At 40.2% G+C, this 20,196-nt stretch overlaps 1 protein-coding gene across 3 annotated transcripts in view; it reads left to right on the top strand.

Moving 5' to 3' along the window:
• The window catches only part of LOC120314124 (gamma-aminobutyric acid receptor subunit alpha-4-like), a 116,627-nt gene that overhangs the window by 53,429 nt on the left and 43,002 nt on the right, over window positions 1–20,196 (top strand). The window contains exon 7 of one of the 3 annotated variants that reach the window (XM_039356898.1): window positions 4,979–5,241. The exons of the other annotated variants lie outside the window; for them this stretch is intronic. Coding sequence (XP_039212832.1) covers window positions 4,979–5,142 — 164 coding nt within the window. The 3' untranslated portion in view covers window positions 5,143–5,241. Of the gene's footprint in view, window positions 1–4,978; window positions 5,242–20,196 lie in introns of those variants that run through there. 3 annotated transcript variants of the gene reach the window in all.

Raw genomic sequence — 20,196 nt, 5'->3', positions numbered from 1 at the left:
AATCTTATAGATGTGCTTTTGAAATCCATTTTACTTTTCTGTTGTATATTTAATTACTTCTCAATTACCATCCTATAACAGAGAGGTGAGAGACCATTCCACTTTTTAAAAAAATATATCTTACCTATATTGATTCATTTATTCTCTATTGTGAAATAATCTGATTTCTCATTTGGGACACTGAATCTGAAATACAAGTTCCCTAGAAGAGAATATTTGCTTGTTGGAACACTAAGTATCACCCAGACCTTTGATAGTACCCTTTCATCATGTCGTATTTTTTTTCCTACAAGATAGCATTTCTTTCTTTCTTTTTTCTTTTTATTAAGTGTGTGGGTGTATGTAACATAATACCAGGATGTAACATAAGATCAAGAGAATCTTCTATACTCTGATGACCTCCATCCAATTCCTTATATGAATTCTGTGTTGGTGCAAACCAGGTTCAGCAGTATATGCTCTAGGTTTGAGCAGGCTCCGTGCAGATTTCACAGAGGGCCTCCTTATTATGTCAATGGCCTTATCAATGCTTCCTTGATAGCAATGGCAAATAGCAGTAGTTACTCCACCCTGTATTAAGAAGCAATGTAGAAACATTGAGTTCTCTAGAGTAGCTAGATGTATATAGCTATCTGTGAGGGATTATGGAAGAGGAGGAAAAGAATGGAAGGGATATAAAATATGAAGAGATGGTTGGCGAGGCAGTTGATAGCTTAAATGGCAACTCAGCCCAGGTGGGAAGAAATCTAGGCAGAATCATTGCAAAATATTCAAAATACTCTACCTTTATTTCCTCATTATAAATGAAGCTGGAAGATTTTACTTACATTTTCCAAGGTTCTGTATTTCTCCAGATGAGCATTAAAGATTTTACTGAATTATGTGTAATTTCTTGCTTTCTTGAACTTGTTCAGTTGCATGATGCTCAGTACTCTCACAATTTAGACAATGAGGTAGGAAAAGAATATGATGGATCCAAATTATACATTAGGGACACATGATCTAATTAGCTGTTTTGGTGGACAAGTCAAAATAAAACATATAGAGAAGAATTTGGATTGGAGGGGGCAACCTTTTGATAGCCAAAATTCTTTTCTGATGTTTTCTTCTGGGAGAAAATATCAATAGGTGGGGACATGACAGTTGAGATGGTTCTGAATATGGCTAATGATAGAATAGAATAGAATAGAATAGAATAGAATAGAATAGAATAGAATAGAATAGAATAGAATAGAATAGAAGCTGGAAAGGACCTTGGAGGTCTTCTAGTCCTGCCCCCTGCTCAAGCAGGAGAACCTATACCATCTCAGACAAGTGACTGTCTAGCCTCTTCTTAAAATTCTCCAGTGATGCAGCACCCACGATTTCTGGAGGCAAGCTGTTCCACTGGTTAATTGTCCTCATTATCAGGAAGTTTCTCCTTAATTTTTCTTAATTCTCTTTGATCAGTTTGATCAGTTTCCAACCATTGTTTCTTGTTCTACCCTCTGGTGCTTTGGAGAATAACATGACCCCCTCTTCTTTGTGGCAGCCCCTCAAATACTGGAATGCTGCTATCATGTCTCCCCTATTTCTTCTTTTCTTTAGACTAGCCAAACCCAAATCCCGCGGCCGTTCTTTGTATGTTTTAGTCTCCAGGCCTTTGATCATCTTAGTTGCTCTTCAAATAATTTTTTCCAAGGTCTCAACATCTTTTTTATGATATGGTGACCAAAACTGGCTGCAGTATTCCAGATGTGGTCTTACTAGGGTTTTATAAAGCAGTACTAATACTTCACGCGATCTTGATTCTATGCCTCTGTTTATATAACCCAGGATTGTATAGGCTTTTTTGGCTGCTGCTGCACACTGCTGGCTTATAGTCAAGTGTACATCCACTAGGATTCCAAGGTCCCTCTCACAGTTGCTGTTTTTAAGCCAGGTCTCACTTAATCTGTACTTAAACCTTTGATTTTTGCTGCCTAAATGTAAAAGTTGGTCAGGGCAATCCTAAAAAAGCTCCAAGTAGCTCACCTTTATGCTAAAACTATCTAAATGTGAATTCTACATTTGATTATTGATTATCAGGCATATCACCAAATGGCATAGAAATGGACCCCAAGAAACTCCCAGCAGTTTTAGAGTGGGCTCTGCCCTGCACCAGAAAACAGTTACAAAGTTTCCTTGGCTTCACTAACTTTTACCAGCAGTTCATCCCCTCCTTTGCCCAGATTGTGTTGCCAATTACGAACTTATTATAAATCAGAGGAAAGGGGAAGCCCAAGCCAAGCCAACCGTTAAAATGGACAGTAGAATATCAAGCCGCATTTGAAAGGCTTAAAAGACTTTTTTTCTGCAGAACAAGTTTATATATATATATATATATATATATATATATATATATATATATATATATATATAACTTTTATTGAATAAAAAAAGGAATTAAAAACATTGAACATGGTAAATCAACATTTGACAGACATCTCTGTCCATATTTACATTAATTACAAATAAATCTCTTTACAGTAACATCATTCTAATCTCAATCTTGACTTTTCTCATTACAATGACCTCCATTTTTTCCCCACCATCTATAAAATTTATTCCATATTTGATAAAAGTCTGATTCATCCTGATTTTTTAATCTTTTAGTTATCGTGTCTAATTCTGCGCAATACATGATTTTCTGAATTAATGTTTCCCCACTCGGTACATCCGTAGCTTTCCATTTTTGAGCAAATAATATCCTTGCCGCTGTAACCACGTGAATGAATAAATATGTTTCATCTTTACTTACATTTTTTCAAGTATTCCTAACAGCAATGTCTCAGGTTTGTACTGAATGTTTTGCATAGTCATTTCTATTGCCCATTCCCAGACCGTACGCCAATACACCTGTGCTTTTCTACATGTCTACCAAACATGAAAAAGTGCCCTTTTCTTTTTTACATTTCCAACACATAGATGAATATCCGTTATACATTTTGGCTAATCTAGCTGGAGGGAGATGCCATCTGTAAACCATCTTATACAAATTCTCTTTATATGTTGACACCAATGTGATTTTATTGTTTCACATCCATACCTGCTGCCATTGATCCAAATTAATATTATGTCCTAGATCTATCGCCCATGTCACCATTGTTTCTTTGACCTGTTCTTTGAATAGTCTATACGCCAATACGTGTTTATAAATATTCTTTATTTGTTTTTTCTCCGGGCCTAGCAATATTTTGTCTAGCCCCATATCTTGTCTATTAATACCCCATTCTTGCTTATCTTTCGTGTATCTTGCTTGAATCTGGAGGTAAGACCACCACTCTATGTCTATTCCTTGTTGTCATAACTCTTGTTTTTGATTTTAAATAATCCTCTTCTGTCAGAATGTCTTTATATGTAATAACCTTGTCTTTCCTAAACAGATTGGGGTATGTAACTGCCTCCAGTGGCGATAACCAAGCTGGAATCTTTGTACAATATTGATGTTTAACTGTGTGCAGAACAGGTTTTGAGACACCCTGACACTGACAAACTTTTTGTGATTCAAGCTGATGCTAGTAATGTAGCCATAGGGGCAGTACTCTTGCAGGAAAATGATGAGGGAGCATTACAACCCTGTGCTTACACATCAAGAAAGCTCACAGAAACAGAACAAAATGGTGGGCGGTCTGGGAGAAAGAGGCATATGCAGTGAGACGGGCTCTTCTCACTTGGCGGCACGTCCTGGAAGGAAACAAAATTACTTTCCAAGTGACCAACCACAAGAACCTGGAAGCACTAAAGATGCCCAGGAAATTAACCCCTAAAAAAGCAAGGTGGTTGCAGCATTTCCACCAATTTAACTTCACATTGAAATATTTGCTGAGAGGAAAAAACTTTCTAGCAGACACACTGTCTAGAATGCCACAATACACCCAGGGATTATCATCAAGTCATCATCCACAAACGAATGGTAGGACTGAAAGGTCGAACTCAGTACTGGAACAGTACTTAAGATGCTTTATAAATTACCAGCAGAACAACTGGACTGACCTACTCCTGTTCACAGAGGTTGCCTACAACAACACAGCCCATTCCAGCACAGGATACACTCCTTTCCAAGTAGCAACGGGACAGAGTTTTAACCCAATGCCTGAACTTCTGACAACCAACCCTGCAATCCCTTCTCTAAAGAAGTGGATCACACAACTAAAGAACACCTGGCCAGTAGTCAGGAAAGCTCTAGATGAAGCTAGACAAGCATACAAAACCCAAACAGATAAAAAGAGAGTTGAGCCAAAACCATTTAGTGTATGGGAGAAGGTTTACTTGTCTACCAAATTCCTAATCCCTAAAACCTTCCAAGAAGTTAGGACCCAAATCTGTAGGGCCATTCTCTATTACCAGAATCATGAATCCTGTCACAGTAGAATTAGAACTCCCAAGGTGCTTCACACAGATTCACCAAATTTTCCATTGCAGCCTTTTAAAACATGAGCAACAGTCACCTTTAAGACCTTTAAGCTATTGCTCCTCCTCCTCTCCTCATTATGGTGGAAGGGGAACAGCATTTTGAAATTAAAGAAATCCTAGATTCCAGGAAACACCATGGCTCCACCCATTACCTAATAGCATGGAAACATCTTCCACCCTCCCAAAATGAGTGGGTCCGCAAACACCATGTTAAAGCTCCTAAACTCCTTAGGAAATTTCACACAGCATACCCTAACAAACCAGAGTAATCAATCTCTTTCATTTTATTTGTTTCTGTCTTCCCCCAGGTGGATCTCTCTTTCTTTTAAGGGGGGCAGGATGTCAGATCCCATATATTATTAAGGAGAACTGTCTCTCATTCCATTTCTATTGCTCTGGGTTCTGTCATACTCCTAGAGGGGAGGGGGGAACCGCTACGGGATGTCTCTATGTTTTCTCTCTCGCTACAATGTATCTCTTTTGCTTTCTCTACATACTTACTCTTTGAACTGTTTCTCCCTTAATGTCACCTTGGGGGAGAAAGAAATGAGCCTCCGGACATCTGGCTTATCTCCCGTTTTGGAAGGGAAGTTGCGAAGACACAGCAACATCGCTATGAGCCTGGGAAAGACCAGTGTTATCAGCGACTTTCCTACAATGGACTTAACACCTGAGGATTGGCCTGTTCAAACTGACCAGACAAACTAATGGGGTGGGGTTTGCTGGGGACTCTTTTAAGCTATTGATCTGAATGGGAAACCCTCAGATCCTATCTATTATGCCTGTTATCAACTTCTAATAAAAGTTCCTTTTGGAAGAAAATGCTTCCACAAGTTCTGCTTTCTTAGGATGAGGTATTGAAGTGGGCCCTGACAGTATGTTTCCTACATACATTTGTTAATTGGTTGGCAAAAAGTTCATCTATTTCTTCTGATTGGTTGGGTGGCCTGTAACATACATCTACACATGGGTCAGCAACCCATGGCTCCAGAGCCGCATGCGGCTCTTTGAGCCATATTCTGCAGCTCCGGAGCCTCCTCCACCATTTGAAGAGAGAGAGAGGGGGGGCACTGGTGCTTCCCCCCTCTCTCTCTTTCTCTCTCTCTCTCTCTCATGCAGGCTTGCCCCCTCATAGAGCTCCTGATTGGCCCTGCGCCTGGGTGACCTGGGACAAGAGTGGCCAGGAAGTCCCTTTCCCGGGCTGGCCCTGTCCGAGGTGCATGTGGCTGGGGAGCTGCACGGGGAAGCCCTGGGATCCCTGCTGGGAGTGGTCTAGCCTCCCGCAAGCTGCGGCCCCGGTTGGCCAAGCAGCAGCAGAGCCAGAGATGGAGGGTGAGTGGTGGGGGGAGGGAGGAGACTTTGAGTCCATGGAGCACCACTGCAAAGTGGCCACAGGGCAGGTGGTGCACCCCCCCAACTTACCTGTACCAGGCAGAGGGTCAGCCAAGCTGGCAAATGTGTCTTCCTGGGCCATTCCCAGGCTGCTCCCTGGGCCATGCATCTCCCCAGTCTGGGTGGCAGTCCCGGCTGGTGTGGCAGCTGGCGGGGGCATCAGTTCCTGGGCCGTCCCCAGGCTGCTGAGCTGGCCACACGTTGGCCTGGTCTGGGTGGCAGTCCTGGCTGAGGTGGCGGCCGGTGGGGGCATCAGTTCCTGGGCTGTCCCCAGGCTGCTGAGCCGGCCATACCCCAGGCCGGGTGGCAGTCCTGGCTGGGGTGGTGGCATTGCTTCCTGGGCCATCCCTGGGCTGCTCCCTAGCACCCAAGCTGGCCACGTGTCTCCCCAGGCTGGGTAGCAGTTCCAACTGCGGTGATGCCGGCGGGGGCATCAGTTCCTGGACCATCCCCGGGCTGCTCCCTGGGCAGCCAAGCCGGCCACACATCTCCCTGGTCCAGTCCGTGGTGCCCAGGGTGCCTTTCAGTGCCTTCTGCTGCCTCCTGGCCCCCCACACTTGGCCTTCCCGGGACCTCCGCCCATTTTCCCATGCCAGGAGCAGGAGAGGAAGCGCTGCTTTACGGGCATCGGAAGGGGCTTCCCCCTTCCAGCCCCTCATCCAACAGGGCAGGGGTGCTCCTCTGGACCGGGACCGGGGCTGTGCAAATGCAGCACGCCTCCTTTCCCGCCGCCCAGCCTGGCCCAGCTTGCCCTCCTGCGGCAGGTGGAGCTTGGCAGGATTTGCCCTGGAAAGGCTGGGACAGCCAGCTAGACAGGGAGGCTGAGCAGCCCTGGTGAGGGAGCCGCTCCTGCCCCGTGGCAGGCTGGCCAGAAATCCCATCCGGCTCGGGGACCGCCTGACCGCTGCGGGGATGTCCACGTCAGCCGCCTCCTGGCAGGCCCACTAATTGTTGCCCCCTGGCCAGCTTCCTCCGTGAGTCAGGCACCCGGGACTCCGCAGAGCCACCCCTAATGTGCCCAGGAGGGCCCAACTGACCCCCAGGCTGACCTGTGTGGCTCCAAAACGCCATTTGCCCAAATTCTTTCTGCCTCCTGGGGGGAAGTTGCACCTCGTGGCCCAATTATTATGGGCATTATTCCATCGTGGTCACTTAATTTGGATGCTTCTGTTGTTTTTATTGGTTTTGCTGTCATTACTCTTTTAAAAAGTTTTTAGTATTTTTAATTGTAATACATTTTTGAACTGTAAGCACCCTGATTCACTGAAAGGGGTAACGAGAGATATTGAGGGGAGAGGAACGAGAGAGAGAGTGAGAGAGAGAGGAAAGAGAGAGAAAGAGAGAGGAAAGAGAGAAAGAAAGAGAGAGAGAGAAAAGAGAGAGGAGGAGAGGAAAGAGAGAGGAAAGAGAGAAAGAGAAAGAGAAAGAGAAAGAGAAAGGGAGAGGAAAGAGAGAGGGAGAGGAGAAAGGGAAAGGAAAGAGGAAAGAGAAAGAGAGAGGAAAGAGAGAAAGAGAGGAGAGAGAGGGGGAAAGGAAAGAGAAAAGAGAAAGAGATGAAAGAAAGAGAGGAGAGAGAGAGGGAGAGGAAAGAGAAAAGAGAGAAAAGAGAAAGAGAGAGGGGGAGAGGAACGAGAGAGGAAAGAGAGAGGGAGGAAAGAAAGAAAGAGGAAAGAGAAAGAGATGAAAGAGAGAAAGAGAGGGAGAGGAAAGAGAGAGAGAGGGAGAGGAAAGAGAGAGAGAGAGGAAAGGGTGAGATAGACCCTTTTGATATCTAAAATGAAGATACTGCATATATCCTTTTTTACCTTTAATATATATATTAAAGGTAAAAAAGGATACATGCAGTGTTATCTTCATTTTAGATATGAAAAGGGTTTTGCGGCTACCAGTATTTTGTTTTCGGTGGGAAACAGGTCCAAGTGGCTCTTTGAGTGTTTTGGGTTGCCTACCCCTGATTTACGGCAATGTCACTTTTTTTTCTCTTTTATATTGACCCATATACATTCTGGAGAGATTTTATCTTTGATCATGTGCATTACTGTAGATATGTAATGTTCTCTTACATATAATGTAACCCTCCCCCTCCTTGATAGTGGTAGTGATGATGGTTGTCAGGTGTGACCCAGAGAATGCTGATTCATATGTTGCAGGATCAGTGAGACTTATTTCTATCAATCAGAATAGAGCTGGAAGGGACCTTGGAAGTCTTCTTGTCCAACCCACTGCTCAAGCCGGAAACCCTATACAATTTCAGACAAGTGGTTGTCCAATCTTTTCTTAAAAACCTGCAGTGATGAAAGACTACAACTTCTGAAGGCAAGCTGTTCCACTGGTTAATTGTTATCATGGTTAGGAAGTTTCTCCTTAATTCCAGGTTGCTTCTCTCCTTGATTAGTTTCCATCCATTGTTTCTTGTCCTGCCCTCTGGTGCCTTGGAAAATAAGTTTACCCCCTTTTCTTTGTGGCAGCCCCTCAAATACTGGAATACTACTATCATGTCACACCTAGTCTTTCTTTTCTCTAGACTAGCCATACCCAATTCTTGCAACTATTGTTCATAGGTTTTTGTCTCCAAGCCTTTAATCATCTTAATTGCTCTTCTCTGCACTTTTGGCACAGCTAAGTTTAGTGAAGACCAAATGATTTTTGTAAGACCACTTTTTATTTTTAAATTTCATATAAATGCTGTTTATTGTTTCTTCTCATGCCTTATGTTCTGATAATTATAATGATAATAATTATTGACTTATGATGATAATAATGACAATAATGATCTTTACCATTAGATTTGCCATTTAGGACACTGGAGATCTTTACTATAGAGCATCATTTACATTTCATGCCATTTCAATATGTGTTGCTGCCTGCTGACGTTATTTATAAAGACAGATGAAAAATACTACCTTGGTTTATAAAAATATCTATTTAGTATGCTTGTAGAGAATATAAAGATTGATAGTAAAGTGTGGATCCTGCATCAGAACATTCTAGTTGATTCATTTTTGGCTGAGAAAGATTGGAAATAATAAAAAGTTACTGGTTGTTAACAGAGACAATGCTAAACTAAATTTTATCAAGGCAATACTGGGCTTAAAAATCTATTTAGACAAATTGAACTAAGATCTATATAGACAATATAAACTACATTCCCTGACTTAGTTTATGGTACTTTCCATGTTCTTAAACTAGATGAAGTTTTTATTAAAATCTGCTTCATACTGGTTCTGTTCCTGTTTTAGATAGAAAAGCTATATTTGAAAAATGAACCGGTTTGCCACTGTTTAATTCACAATCTGTGTTTTGCTTTGAGTGCTTATGGTTGATAAAAATGGAAATATTTGCAATATAATCCAGTCAAAAATTAGAATGTGTAAATTGGACCATGCAATTTCATTTCCCACAAATTTGGGGATTTAACTTTCTTTTTGTTCTTTTCTGGAACTTATAGTTTAATGCAATAATTACTTAGTCGTTTAATGATTGGGTGGGCCTAATAATATGAGAAGACCTATCGGTACAATGACAATCTCTGTCCCATGAAGCTGCTACAGAAGGCATATGTTCCAGCTGTTTCAAAATGCAATTGCCAAGGTTTGATCCACATCAAACATCCACATCTGCCTATCCCAGGTGCTGGGTAAGGACTCGATAGGTAGACAAAATGCCAAATCCAGTCTGAACATCTGGCTGACTGTGCGATGATCAATAATAATAATAATAATAATAATAATAATAATAATAATAATAATAATAATCCCCCAGTGAGGCACTACCTTGACGTGGTTGTGGGGCTTGTGTACTCTGAGGAAGATGAGAGCTATGCCAGAGGTTCAACCATACTGGACAGGTCTCATCAGAGGAGTCAGACAAAGAGTGTCTCTCCCATACAAAATATGGTGAGACGTAAATTTCAGAATGCCATACCGGCTCGGACGTCGCCCGGGTTAACAAGGTCCGCGCTAGATATTGGAGTTCCTGGATATCTGGTGAAAAATGGGTTACAGGACTCAGGACTGTTGGCTGAGCAACCAGGGCCAGCAGCTGCAGAACTACTGGAAGAAAAGGTGTTTACCCGTCGCAGATACACAGTGATGGAAAACAAAGAAATAATGATCTGTTACTACAGATCAAGTCCAACAAGACGAGGATATCTAAAACGAATGCACCAGTTCTGGAAAGAACAACATCCAGAATCAGAAATAACAGAACAGAGACTAGCAGATCAACGCCGATTTATAACACGAAATAAAGTATTTACAGAAACAGAATTGGACGAACTGCAAAGGTTTACCCAGGGCAAAGAAATCAAAGCCTTACAAGAAGTAATTCAGAATGTAGAGGCAAACCAGGGGGAGTTGGCAGTGAAAGAATCCAGTAGAGATATACAACTGTTCTCATTTGGAAACCAGGCACCTCTTCCTCAGGAAGAACAAAACCCTCTAACTAAAGAAATAAAAGAATTGAAACAAAGAATAACTGAGCATCTAGAACAGCACAAAAACAACAGAATAAGGCTGCCTGCATTGAAGCTTGTTTCAAAGAAACAGCTAGCACAAGCATTAAAAGATGCAAATACTGCAATAGCAAGTATAAGCACCAATTACTGCAAGAAACAAACCAACTAATGTACAGCACAGCTGCAGTTATAACTGAATACCTGGGATGCAAAATCAACAAAGAAGAAAAACAAACAAACAGTGCATCACAAAAATGGAAGGTTAGACTAGAAAATAAGATCAGCAAGTTAAGATCACATGCAAGCAAGCTAGAACAGATGAAAGAAAAGAAGCTGAAGAACAAGAAGACCAAAGAATACCTAATCAAGAAATACCACTTAGAAACAAGGAAGATCAAGGAAGCACTGGAAATAATAAAGCAACAAATAACAGCTATAGCCAGGAAAATCAGTAGATATGAAGCTCGAATTGCAAACTATAGGCAGAACCTCCAATTTCAATCCAATCAGAAACGTTTCTACCAATCCATCAATGGAGAAACTGCAAGGAATCAGTCAGTACCTGACAAGGAAGAAACAGTGCAGTTCTGGAAGCAGATATGGGATAACCCAAAGAAATACAACAAGGATGCGGCTTGGTTAAAAGAGGTGGATGCAAATAAAACAGAAGTTGAAATGAAAGAACTAGTAATAACAACAAAAATGGTAGAAAAAAGAGCAAAGAAAATCAAAAATTGGTCAGCACCAGGTGAAGATGAACTGCATGGGTTTTGGTTGAAACATCTAACTGTTATACACCCACTCATTGCCAAGCAGTTCAACAATATACTACAAGGAGGAGAAATTGAAAAGTGGCTAACAACTGGGAAAACCTACCTAATAATGAAAAATCCAGCAAAAGGGGCAACACCAGGTAACTACAGGCCAATTACCTGCTTACCAACAACTTTCAAATTACTAACTGGTGTGGTAGCTGATGCAGTACAACAGCATCTAGTTGAAAACAATCTCTTTCCACCTGAGCAGAAAGGAAACCGCCCCAATAGCAGAGGAACAAAAGATCAACTCCTAATAGACAAAATGATCTTGGAAAACTGCAAGAGAAGGAAGACCAACCTGAATGTGGCATGGATTGACTACAAAAAGGCATTTGACTCTCTGCCACATGATTGGATAATCAAGTGCCTAGAAATAACAGGAGTCAGTAGAAACATCAGAAAATTTGTGCAAAGATCGATGGCACAATGGAAGACACAGTTGCAGATCAATGGTGAGAAGCTGGGAGAGGTTAATATCAAGAGAGGAATATTTCAAGGAGATTCATTATCACCATTACTATTTGTTATTGCACTGTTTCCTCTGTCAACAATACTGAATAACTCAGGACATGGCTATCAAACATCAAAAACATCTGCCAGACTATCCCACCTCCTTTACATGGATGATCTGAAGCTGTATGGAAAAACATCATCTGAAATAGAATCGCTGCTCAACACTGTCCGTATATATAGCCAAGATATTGTAATGGAGTTTGGCTTGGACAAATGTGCCACACTTACTATCAAACAAGGAAAAATAGTGAAAACTGAAGGAATCAAGATGCCCCACGAAAATAACATTAAGAGTCTGGATGAGGAAGAGTACTACAAATACTTGGGTATCCTTCAAGCTGACAACATCAAGCACACTGAAGTCAAGAAAAAGATTAGAGGTGAATACATCAAGAGAGTGAAGAAGATCTTAAAGTCCAAACTCAATGGAGGAAATACCATAAAGGCAATCAACACCTGGGCAATCCCAGTCATTAGGTACACAGCTGGAATAGTGGACTGGACTCAAGCAGAACTAAAAGCAATGGATAGGCAGACCAGAAAAATAATGACAATGAATCATGCCCTTCATCCACGCAGTGACATTGATAGACTTTATCTACCAAGGCAAATAGGTGGGCGTGGAATGCTACAAGTACATCAGATGGTTGAAGAAGAAAAAATGGCTTTGGAAGAATATCTGAAGAACAATGATGAAGATGCACTGAAATTAGTATATCAGGAAGGCTTACTAACTACTGGAGAGACCAAACTGGCCTACAAGAAAGACCAAATGAAGAACAGAATAGAGGCATGGGAAGACAAAGCACTACATGGCCAATACATGAAAAAAATAGCTGGGAAAGCAGATAATAATAAAACCTGGCAATGGCTAAGAGCAGGAAAATTGAAGAAAGAGACCGAGGGACTAATTCTGGCTGCACAAGACCAAGCCTTAAGGACAAATGCATACAAAGTCAAAATTGAGAAGACAGCAACAGACAGTAAGTGCCGCCTATGCAAAGAAGCTGAAGAAACAGTGGACCACTTGGTAAGCTGTTGCAAGAAGATTGCACAGACTGATTACAAGCAGCGGCATGACAAAGTAGCAACAATGGTGCATTGGAAGATCTGCAAAAAATATCATTTGCCTGTAAGCAAAAACTGGTGGGATCATAAAATAGAGAAAGTCATAGAAAATGATAAAATTAAACTGCTCTGGGACTTCAGAATTCAAACAGACAAGCACCTGCAACATAACACCCCAGACTTAACAATTGTCGATAAGAAAGACAAAAAAGTCTGGATAGTGGACGTGGCAGTGCCTGGAGACAGCAGAATAGACGAGAAAGAACTGGAGAAGATAACAAAATACAAAGACCTACAAATAGAAATAGAAAGACTGTGGCAAAAGCAAGCAAGGGTAGTACCAATAGTAATAGGCTCCTTAGGTGCAATCCCAAAACAACTGGAGAACCACTTGAACACCATTGGCGTTGACAAATTCGCTATTAGTAAATTGCAAAAGGCGGCCTTACTAGGAACTGCTTCCATCCTGCAACGATATCTGTAATACCATCAAACATCCATATCTGCCTATCCCAGGTCCTGGGTAAGGACTCGATAGGTAGACAAAATGCCAAATCCAGTCTGAACATCTGGCTGACTGTGCGATGATCCATAATAATAATAATATCTTATCAGTGACTGCAGTAAAATCTCACAGATTGATTATCTACAACATCATGATTGAGTTGCCAAAATTATATATCTCTCAGTAAAAGATCCTCTTTGAAACAATGCCTGTTTCCTGAGTTGTACTTTCCTGAAGGGACAGCTGAGTCAGGTCCTTACAGGAAATCTCTTGAAAACAACAAAATTGAAATCAGAATATCGAAGGAAACAAATTTCTAACTGGAAAAAGAAGTCTATGCACAGTCAATATCTGAAGGACATTGAAGGAAAGATAGATACAAAACTAACATGGAGCTGGTTGAGATCAGGAGTGTTGAAGAAAGAAACTAAAGGTTTCATTTTGGCTGCCCAAGAACAAGCCTTGCAGGCCAATTACCTGAAAGCAAAAATTCAACATGTTGCTTATGCAATGAGAAAGATGAAACAGTGAGCAATTATGGAGGAAGAAATCAATGGTTGTAGCAATAGTAATAGGAGCCGTGGAGCAATACCCAAAGGATTGCCTAGATACAAGGGGATTTTGAACTCATCTTGATTATCTTGACTTTGAAAAAAAAAAACTCCCTACTTTGAACTGCTTATGTACTCAGATGCTGCCTTAATAGTTCTTAGGTCCATGGTTAGGACTTGAATCATTAAGTTTTTATCAGTCCCAGACTGTGAATCAAACTGAAGATTATTACTCGGAACTGCCAATATACTCAGATTTTACCTTAACAGTTTTTAGATCCTTGGTTGGGACTTAAATTGTTAAGTTTTTATCAGTTGCAGACTATGAATCAAATTGAAAATTAAATCTTTAATGACAATCATAATCATCCCAATGAGGCACTACCTTCATGTGGTTGTGGGGCTTGTGTACTCTGAGGAAGATGAGAGCTATGCCAAAAGTTCAACCATACTGGACAGGTCTCATCAGAGAAGTCAGACAAAGAGTGTCTCTCCCATAAAAAATATGGTGGAAAGAACAATATCCAGAATCAGAAATAACAGAACAGAGACTAGCAGATCAACATTGATTTATAATACGAAATAAAGTATTCACAAAAACAGAACTGAACAAACTGCAAAGGTTTACCCAGGGCAAAGAAGACAAAGCCTTGCCAGAAGTAATTCAGGATGTAGAGGCAAACCAGGGGAAATTGGCAGTAGAGAAATCCAGCAGACATATACAGCTGTTTTCATTTGGAAACCAGGCACCTCTTCCTCAGGAAGAACAAAGCCCTCTAACTAAAGAAATAAAAGAATTGAAACAAAGAATAACTGAGCATCCAGAACAACACACAAAAAAAAAACAGAATAAGGCTGCCTGCATTGAAGCTTGTTCCAAAGAAACAGCTAGCACAAGCATTAAAAGTTGCAAATACTGCAATATCAAGTATAAGCACCAATTCACTGCAAGAAACAACCCAACTAATGTATAGCACAGCTGCAGTTATAACTGAATACCTGGGATGTAAAATCAGCAAAGAAGAAGAAAAAAATCAAACAGTATACCACAAAAATGGAAGGTTAGACTGGAAAATAAGATCAGCAAGTTAAGATCACATGCAAGCAAGCTAGAACAGATGAAAGAAAAGAAGCTGAAAAACAAGACCAAAGAATACCTAATCAAGAAATACCACTTAGAAACAAGGAAGATCAAGGTAGCACTGGAAATAATAAAGCAGCAAATAACAGCTATAGCCAGGAAGGTCAGCAGATACGAAGCTCGAATTGCAAATTATAGGCAGAACCTCCAATTTCAATCCAATCAGAAATGTTTCTACCAATCCATCAGTGAAGAAACTGCAGTACCTGACAAGGAAGAAACAGTGCAGTTCTGGATGCAGATATGGGATAACCCAAAGAAATACAACAAGGATGCAGCTTGGTTAAAAGAGGTGCATAAGAATAAAACTGAAATTGAAATGAAAGAACCAGTAATAACAGCAGAAATGGTAGAGAAAAGAGCAAGGAAGATTAAGAATTGGCCAGCACCAGGTGAAGATGAACTGCATGGTTTTCAATTGAAACATCTAACTGTTCTATACCCACTCATTTCCAAGCAGTTCAACAACATACTACAAGAAGAAGAAAATGAAAAGTGGCTAACAACTGGGAAAACCTACCTGAAAGATCCAGCAAAAGGGGCAGCTCCAGACATCTACAGGCCAATTACCTGTTTACCAACAACTTTCAAATTGCTAACTGGTGTGGTAGCTGATGCAGCCCAACAGCATCTAGTTGAAAACAATATCTTTCCATCTGAGCAGAAAGGAAACTGCCCCAATAGTAGAGGAAAAAAAGATCAACTCCTAATAGACAAAATGATCTTGGAAAACTGCAACAGAAAGAAGACCAACCTGAATGTAGCATGGATTGACTACAAAATAGCATTTGACTCTCTGCCACATGACTGGATAATCAAATACCTAGAAATAACAGTAGAAATATCATAAAGTTTGTGCGAAGATTGATGGCACAACGGAAGACACAGTTGCAGGTAAGAGACTGGGAGAGGTTAATATCAAGAGAGGAATATTTCAAGGAGATTCACTATCACCACTAGTATTTGTCATTGCATTGTTTCCTCTGTCAACAATACTGAATAACTCAGGCCATAGCTATCAAACATCAAAAACTTCTGCCAGACTATTCCACCTCCTTTACATGGATGATCTGAAGCTGTGTGGAAAAAGATCATCTGAAATAGAATTGCTGCTCAAAACTGTCTATATATATACACAAGATATTGCAATGGAGTTTGGCTAGGACAAATGTGCCACACTTACTATCAAATAAGGAAAAATAGTGAAAACTGAAAGAATCAAGATGCCCCACGAAAATAACATTAAGAGTCTGGATGAAGAGGAGGATTTCCGGTGATGTTGGTTGTAGACCCTTGGGAATGACTATCCATTCCCAGGGTCCGAAATTATTTTGCTGGCGGGCCCATTTGGGCTGAATGCCACACTGGAGGGGTGGCCACTGAGGGGCGAACCTTTGAGGAATGAGAGCCAGTGGTAGCCGACTTTTCAAACTCAAAATAGCCCCTGGAACCCGCAGGAGAAAGGCGGAGTGCTTCCGCGCTTGCCGCCATCATCAGCAGATCGTCGGAGACAGAAAACAGCTGATTCAGAAAGCAAGCTGCTGGTCCGGGTGAGACGATGGTTTTGCTTGTGCAAAATGGACTCTTTTGAAACAAATTGCCTGCCTTTAAATTGAAGCTGAAAGCTTAAGGGAGGAAGGAGGTGGGATTTTTGTTTCCCCCCTCACGTGAAGCGGCGGTTTAAGCGCTATCAAACTTTTAACAAAAAACCTTTTTTCTATTGAAGTTTAATTGAAGATATTACTTTGTTTTACTTGAGGATGGGAAAGAAAAACATTTTAACAGTTCAATTGGGGAAAGCCACCCTAATTGCTTGCCTCTTAGAACTCTAATACAGTTTGCCTACTTTGGGATTTTTTTTTCTCTTTCTCCCTATTTAAACAGCTGGGAAGAGAAACAGCTTCCCCCTAGTGGCTACATTGTAACTTTCCTCTTCTTGCTTTGTGTATTTAGCTGTTCTATTTGACAACGCCCAGACACTTGGCTGTATGCCCAGACATTCTCATCTTTCTTGGAGGTTACTAAGAGAGACTGTTTTTTCTTTGCGTCTGGTTTTTTTTTTGTTTGTTTGTTTTGTTTTTTTGGCTTGCTGTATACTTGCCACAATAAGGAAATTATAAAAGAAAATTGCTAAGTCTGTAATTGGATTATAAATTGGACATTGTTCTTTTTTTTTCTTTTCCTGTTTTGCTTTTTGGATATAAATATACCTCCATCTTCTTTTGTTTTGTTTTTTATTTTTCTCTAGAGATCCTGCTTCCTCTTTTATTATTTTTCTTTTGATTATCCTTGCATTGGACTCCTGTATTTTTTTTTTTCTGGTTCCCTCTTGCTTTTTAAACTACGTTTTGGCTTTCTTTCCTGATAATAGGAGGGCACTGGATTATATATATTTTTCTGGGCTACTTGGTGGATTATAATTGGCCATCAGACTTTTTATTGGATAACAAATAAATTGGCCATCGGGCTTTTTACTGGATTAGAAATAAATATGATAATTAGAAGATGAGTGCTTCAAACTTGGCGAAAGGGGTGAGGAAGGGTTCCTCGGCCCCTGCCTCAACTTCGGTGAGCCCAGCCCCTCAAAAATCAATTATATTTCTACAACAGGAATCCCAGCAAAAGGACACCCAAGCCATACTCCAGGCAATTGTATACTCTAAAATAGAAATGAAAAAAGATTTGGAAAAAAATTATGAAGATTTGAAAAATGATTTACTCAAGATGGGTCAAAAAATGGAAGCCTTCCAACAGGTGATGACAGATACTCAACTAAGAATGCAAAAAATGGAAGATAAGTCAGTGGTGGTTGATCAGAAATTAGAAGCTTTGCAAGATGAAAATCAGAGATTGGCGCAATCCAATGCGGAACTGGAGGACAATATGGCTGTCATGGAGATAGAATGGGCATCATACTTTTTAAGATTCCAAAATATGATAGAAGAGAAGGATGAGAACCTGTTAGAACTGATGAGTGAGTTATTGGCAGATCTACTTGGAATGGAAATGGATCAAATGAAACGAGAATTGGATCAGGTCTTTAGAGTAAATTCAAATTATGCAAGAAGAAATAGAGTCCCTAGGGAGGTTCATGTCAGATTTCTTAAAAGAGCCTTATTAGATGAGATCTTGAGAGCAGTAAGGGATCAACCATTGAAATATAAAAAAAGAACTTATAGTTCTTAAACAGATTCCTAGAAGAAGAGAAGCCTGAAGAGAATATCAATTTTTAACAAGGAAATTGATTAATAGAGGAGTGAATTTTAGATGGTTGGTCCGGAAGGATTATTAATCTTTTGGGACTTGAAAAGATACAGACTGGATACTCCATCTCAAGCAGAGGAATTTTTCAATAATCATAGAGCTTTTTTGGAAAAAGGCGATGTTGAGCCCAAGAAACCAGAGGAAACAACTGCGGCAGAAACATCGAAGCAAACTGAGGAGGAAGTACCTAAAAAGACTCAACTAGAGGAAGATGTTAGACCCAAAGACCAGAGACAGATAAGCTCTCCTAGAAGATTGAAGTCTCGATATAATTGAAATCATGGAGGAAACTGGAATTCTTTCAATAAATATAAATGGTTTCAACTCACCATCAAAAAGGAGTAAAACATTTCATAAGCTGCAAAAGTTGAAAATGGATATAATTTGTCTTCAAGAGACGCATATTAACAGACAACACTCTAGAATTTTAGAACAACCAAAATTAGGTAAACTTTATTTTTCTTTGGCATCACAAAAGAAAAGAGGGACAGTCCTCTATATAAAAGAAAAGATGAACCCAAAACAAATTTACGTTGATGAAGAGGGGAGAATATTAATGGTGGAAATTATATGGAACCAAAAGCAAATATTGATGATTGCAATATATGCTCCCAATGAGAAACAAGAGCAATTTTTTCAGCAATTATATGATAAACTAGTGTATTTAAACTATCATAATCTTTGTATACTTGGAGACTTTAATGCAATTGTTGATGCAGTACAAGATTACAAAACCATGAACAAGGAAAAAAGGGAGAAATATTTTACCTAAGCCCTTCTTAAAAATGAAAGATGAACTCTGTATACAGGATATATGGAGAGAGATGAACCCAGAAAAAGCACAATACACTTTTTACTCAAATAGGCATAAATCGTGGTCAAGAATTGATATGATCTGGACTTCCTATGATTTGAAGACTATGATACAAGAGGTTGAAATAGAACCAAGTATTAGGGCAGACCATAATCCAATTAAAATGACTTGGAAAGGATTTAGGAAGAAACTAAGATGGTCGTTGAATAAATCTATATTGAAAGAAAAAGAATTTCTACAGTTAGCAACAAAAGAAATGGACTTTTTTTAAATCAATAAAAAAGAAGAAACCTCTATGCAAAATGTATGGGTCACGGCAAAAGCATATTTTAGAGGTTTGGCTATAACTTATGTTGCTAAAAAAAAATAAACAAAAGAAACAAACACAGCATAGATTGAAAGAACAACTTAGCAATTTGGAATCTGAGTTACGAATTGATCCACAAAAGAAAAATTTGAAGACACAAATGGAATTAATAAAACACAAACTAAACCTACTTGGATATAATCACACAACAGATTAAACGAGCTAAACAGAACTTTTTTGAAAATGCCAATAAACCGGGAAGATGGCTTGTATATAGATTGACAAAAGAAAGAGAAAAAAGATTAATAAATAAGTTACAAGACTCAAAAGGTGATATACATTGCAATGTAAATAATGATGCAATGAAAAAAATCATTAAGGCTTATTATGAGACACTTTATAAGGCGGAGGTGGTGTCCAATGAGGCAATTCAGGATTATTTAAAAGAAGCAAATCTTCCAAAGGTCCCTGAGAATGTGCGTCATAGGTTAAATTAGAACAGGGCTTTTCAGGCTTTTCACCAATTGTAGCACTTTTAGGATACGGCAGTATCCGAGTACCACCAGTCGCCTAGCAAGGTGTCAAAAACTTGATGACTCCCCCCCCAAAAAAGAAAAAAGTGATGAAGTACAGGTAGTCCTCAACTTACAACAGTTCGCTTAGTGACTATTTGAAGTTACAATGGAACTGAAAAAAGTGCCCCCTAAGCCACAGCCAAGCAAGACACCTGCCTGCCCACTTGGCTGCACTCTTCCTCCTGTCCAAGGTTTCCATTGTTGTGAGCATTTCTGTTGAGGATTGGCAGTGGGGGTAGGGTGGTGTGTGTGTGGTTTTTATTCCTCCCGTCTGCTGGGTGGTTGCAGCAGGTTTTGGTCACTTCACATGACCCTGGGACACTGTGACCATCATAAATATGAATCAGTTGCCATGCAT

This window comes from Crotalus tigris, unplaced genomic scaffold (assembly GCF_016545835.1).
Source record: "Crotalus tigris isolate CLP2741 ecotype Arizona unplaced genomic scaffold, ASM1654583v1 scf7180000018833.132574, whole genome shotgun sequence".
Classification (NCBI taxonomy): domain Eukaryota; kingdom Metazoa; phylum Chordata; class Lepidosauria; order Squamata; family Viperidae; genus Crotalus; species Crotalus tigris.
Note: the sequence above shows the minus strand (reverse complement) of the source record. Positions and strands in the feature narration are given on the sequence as shown.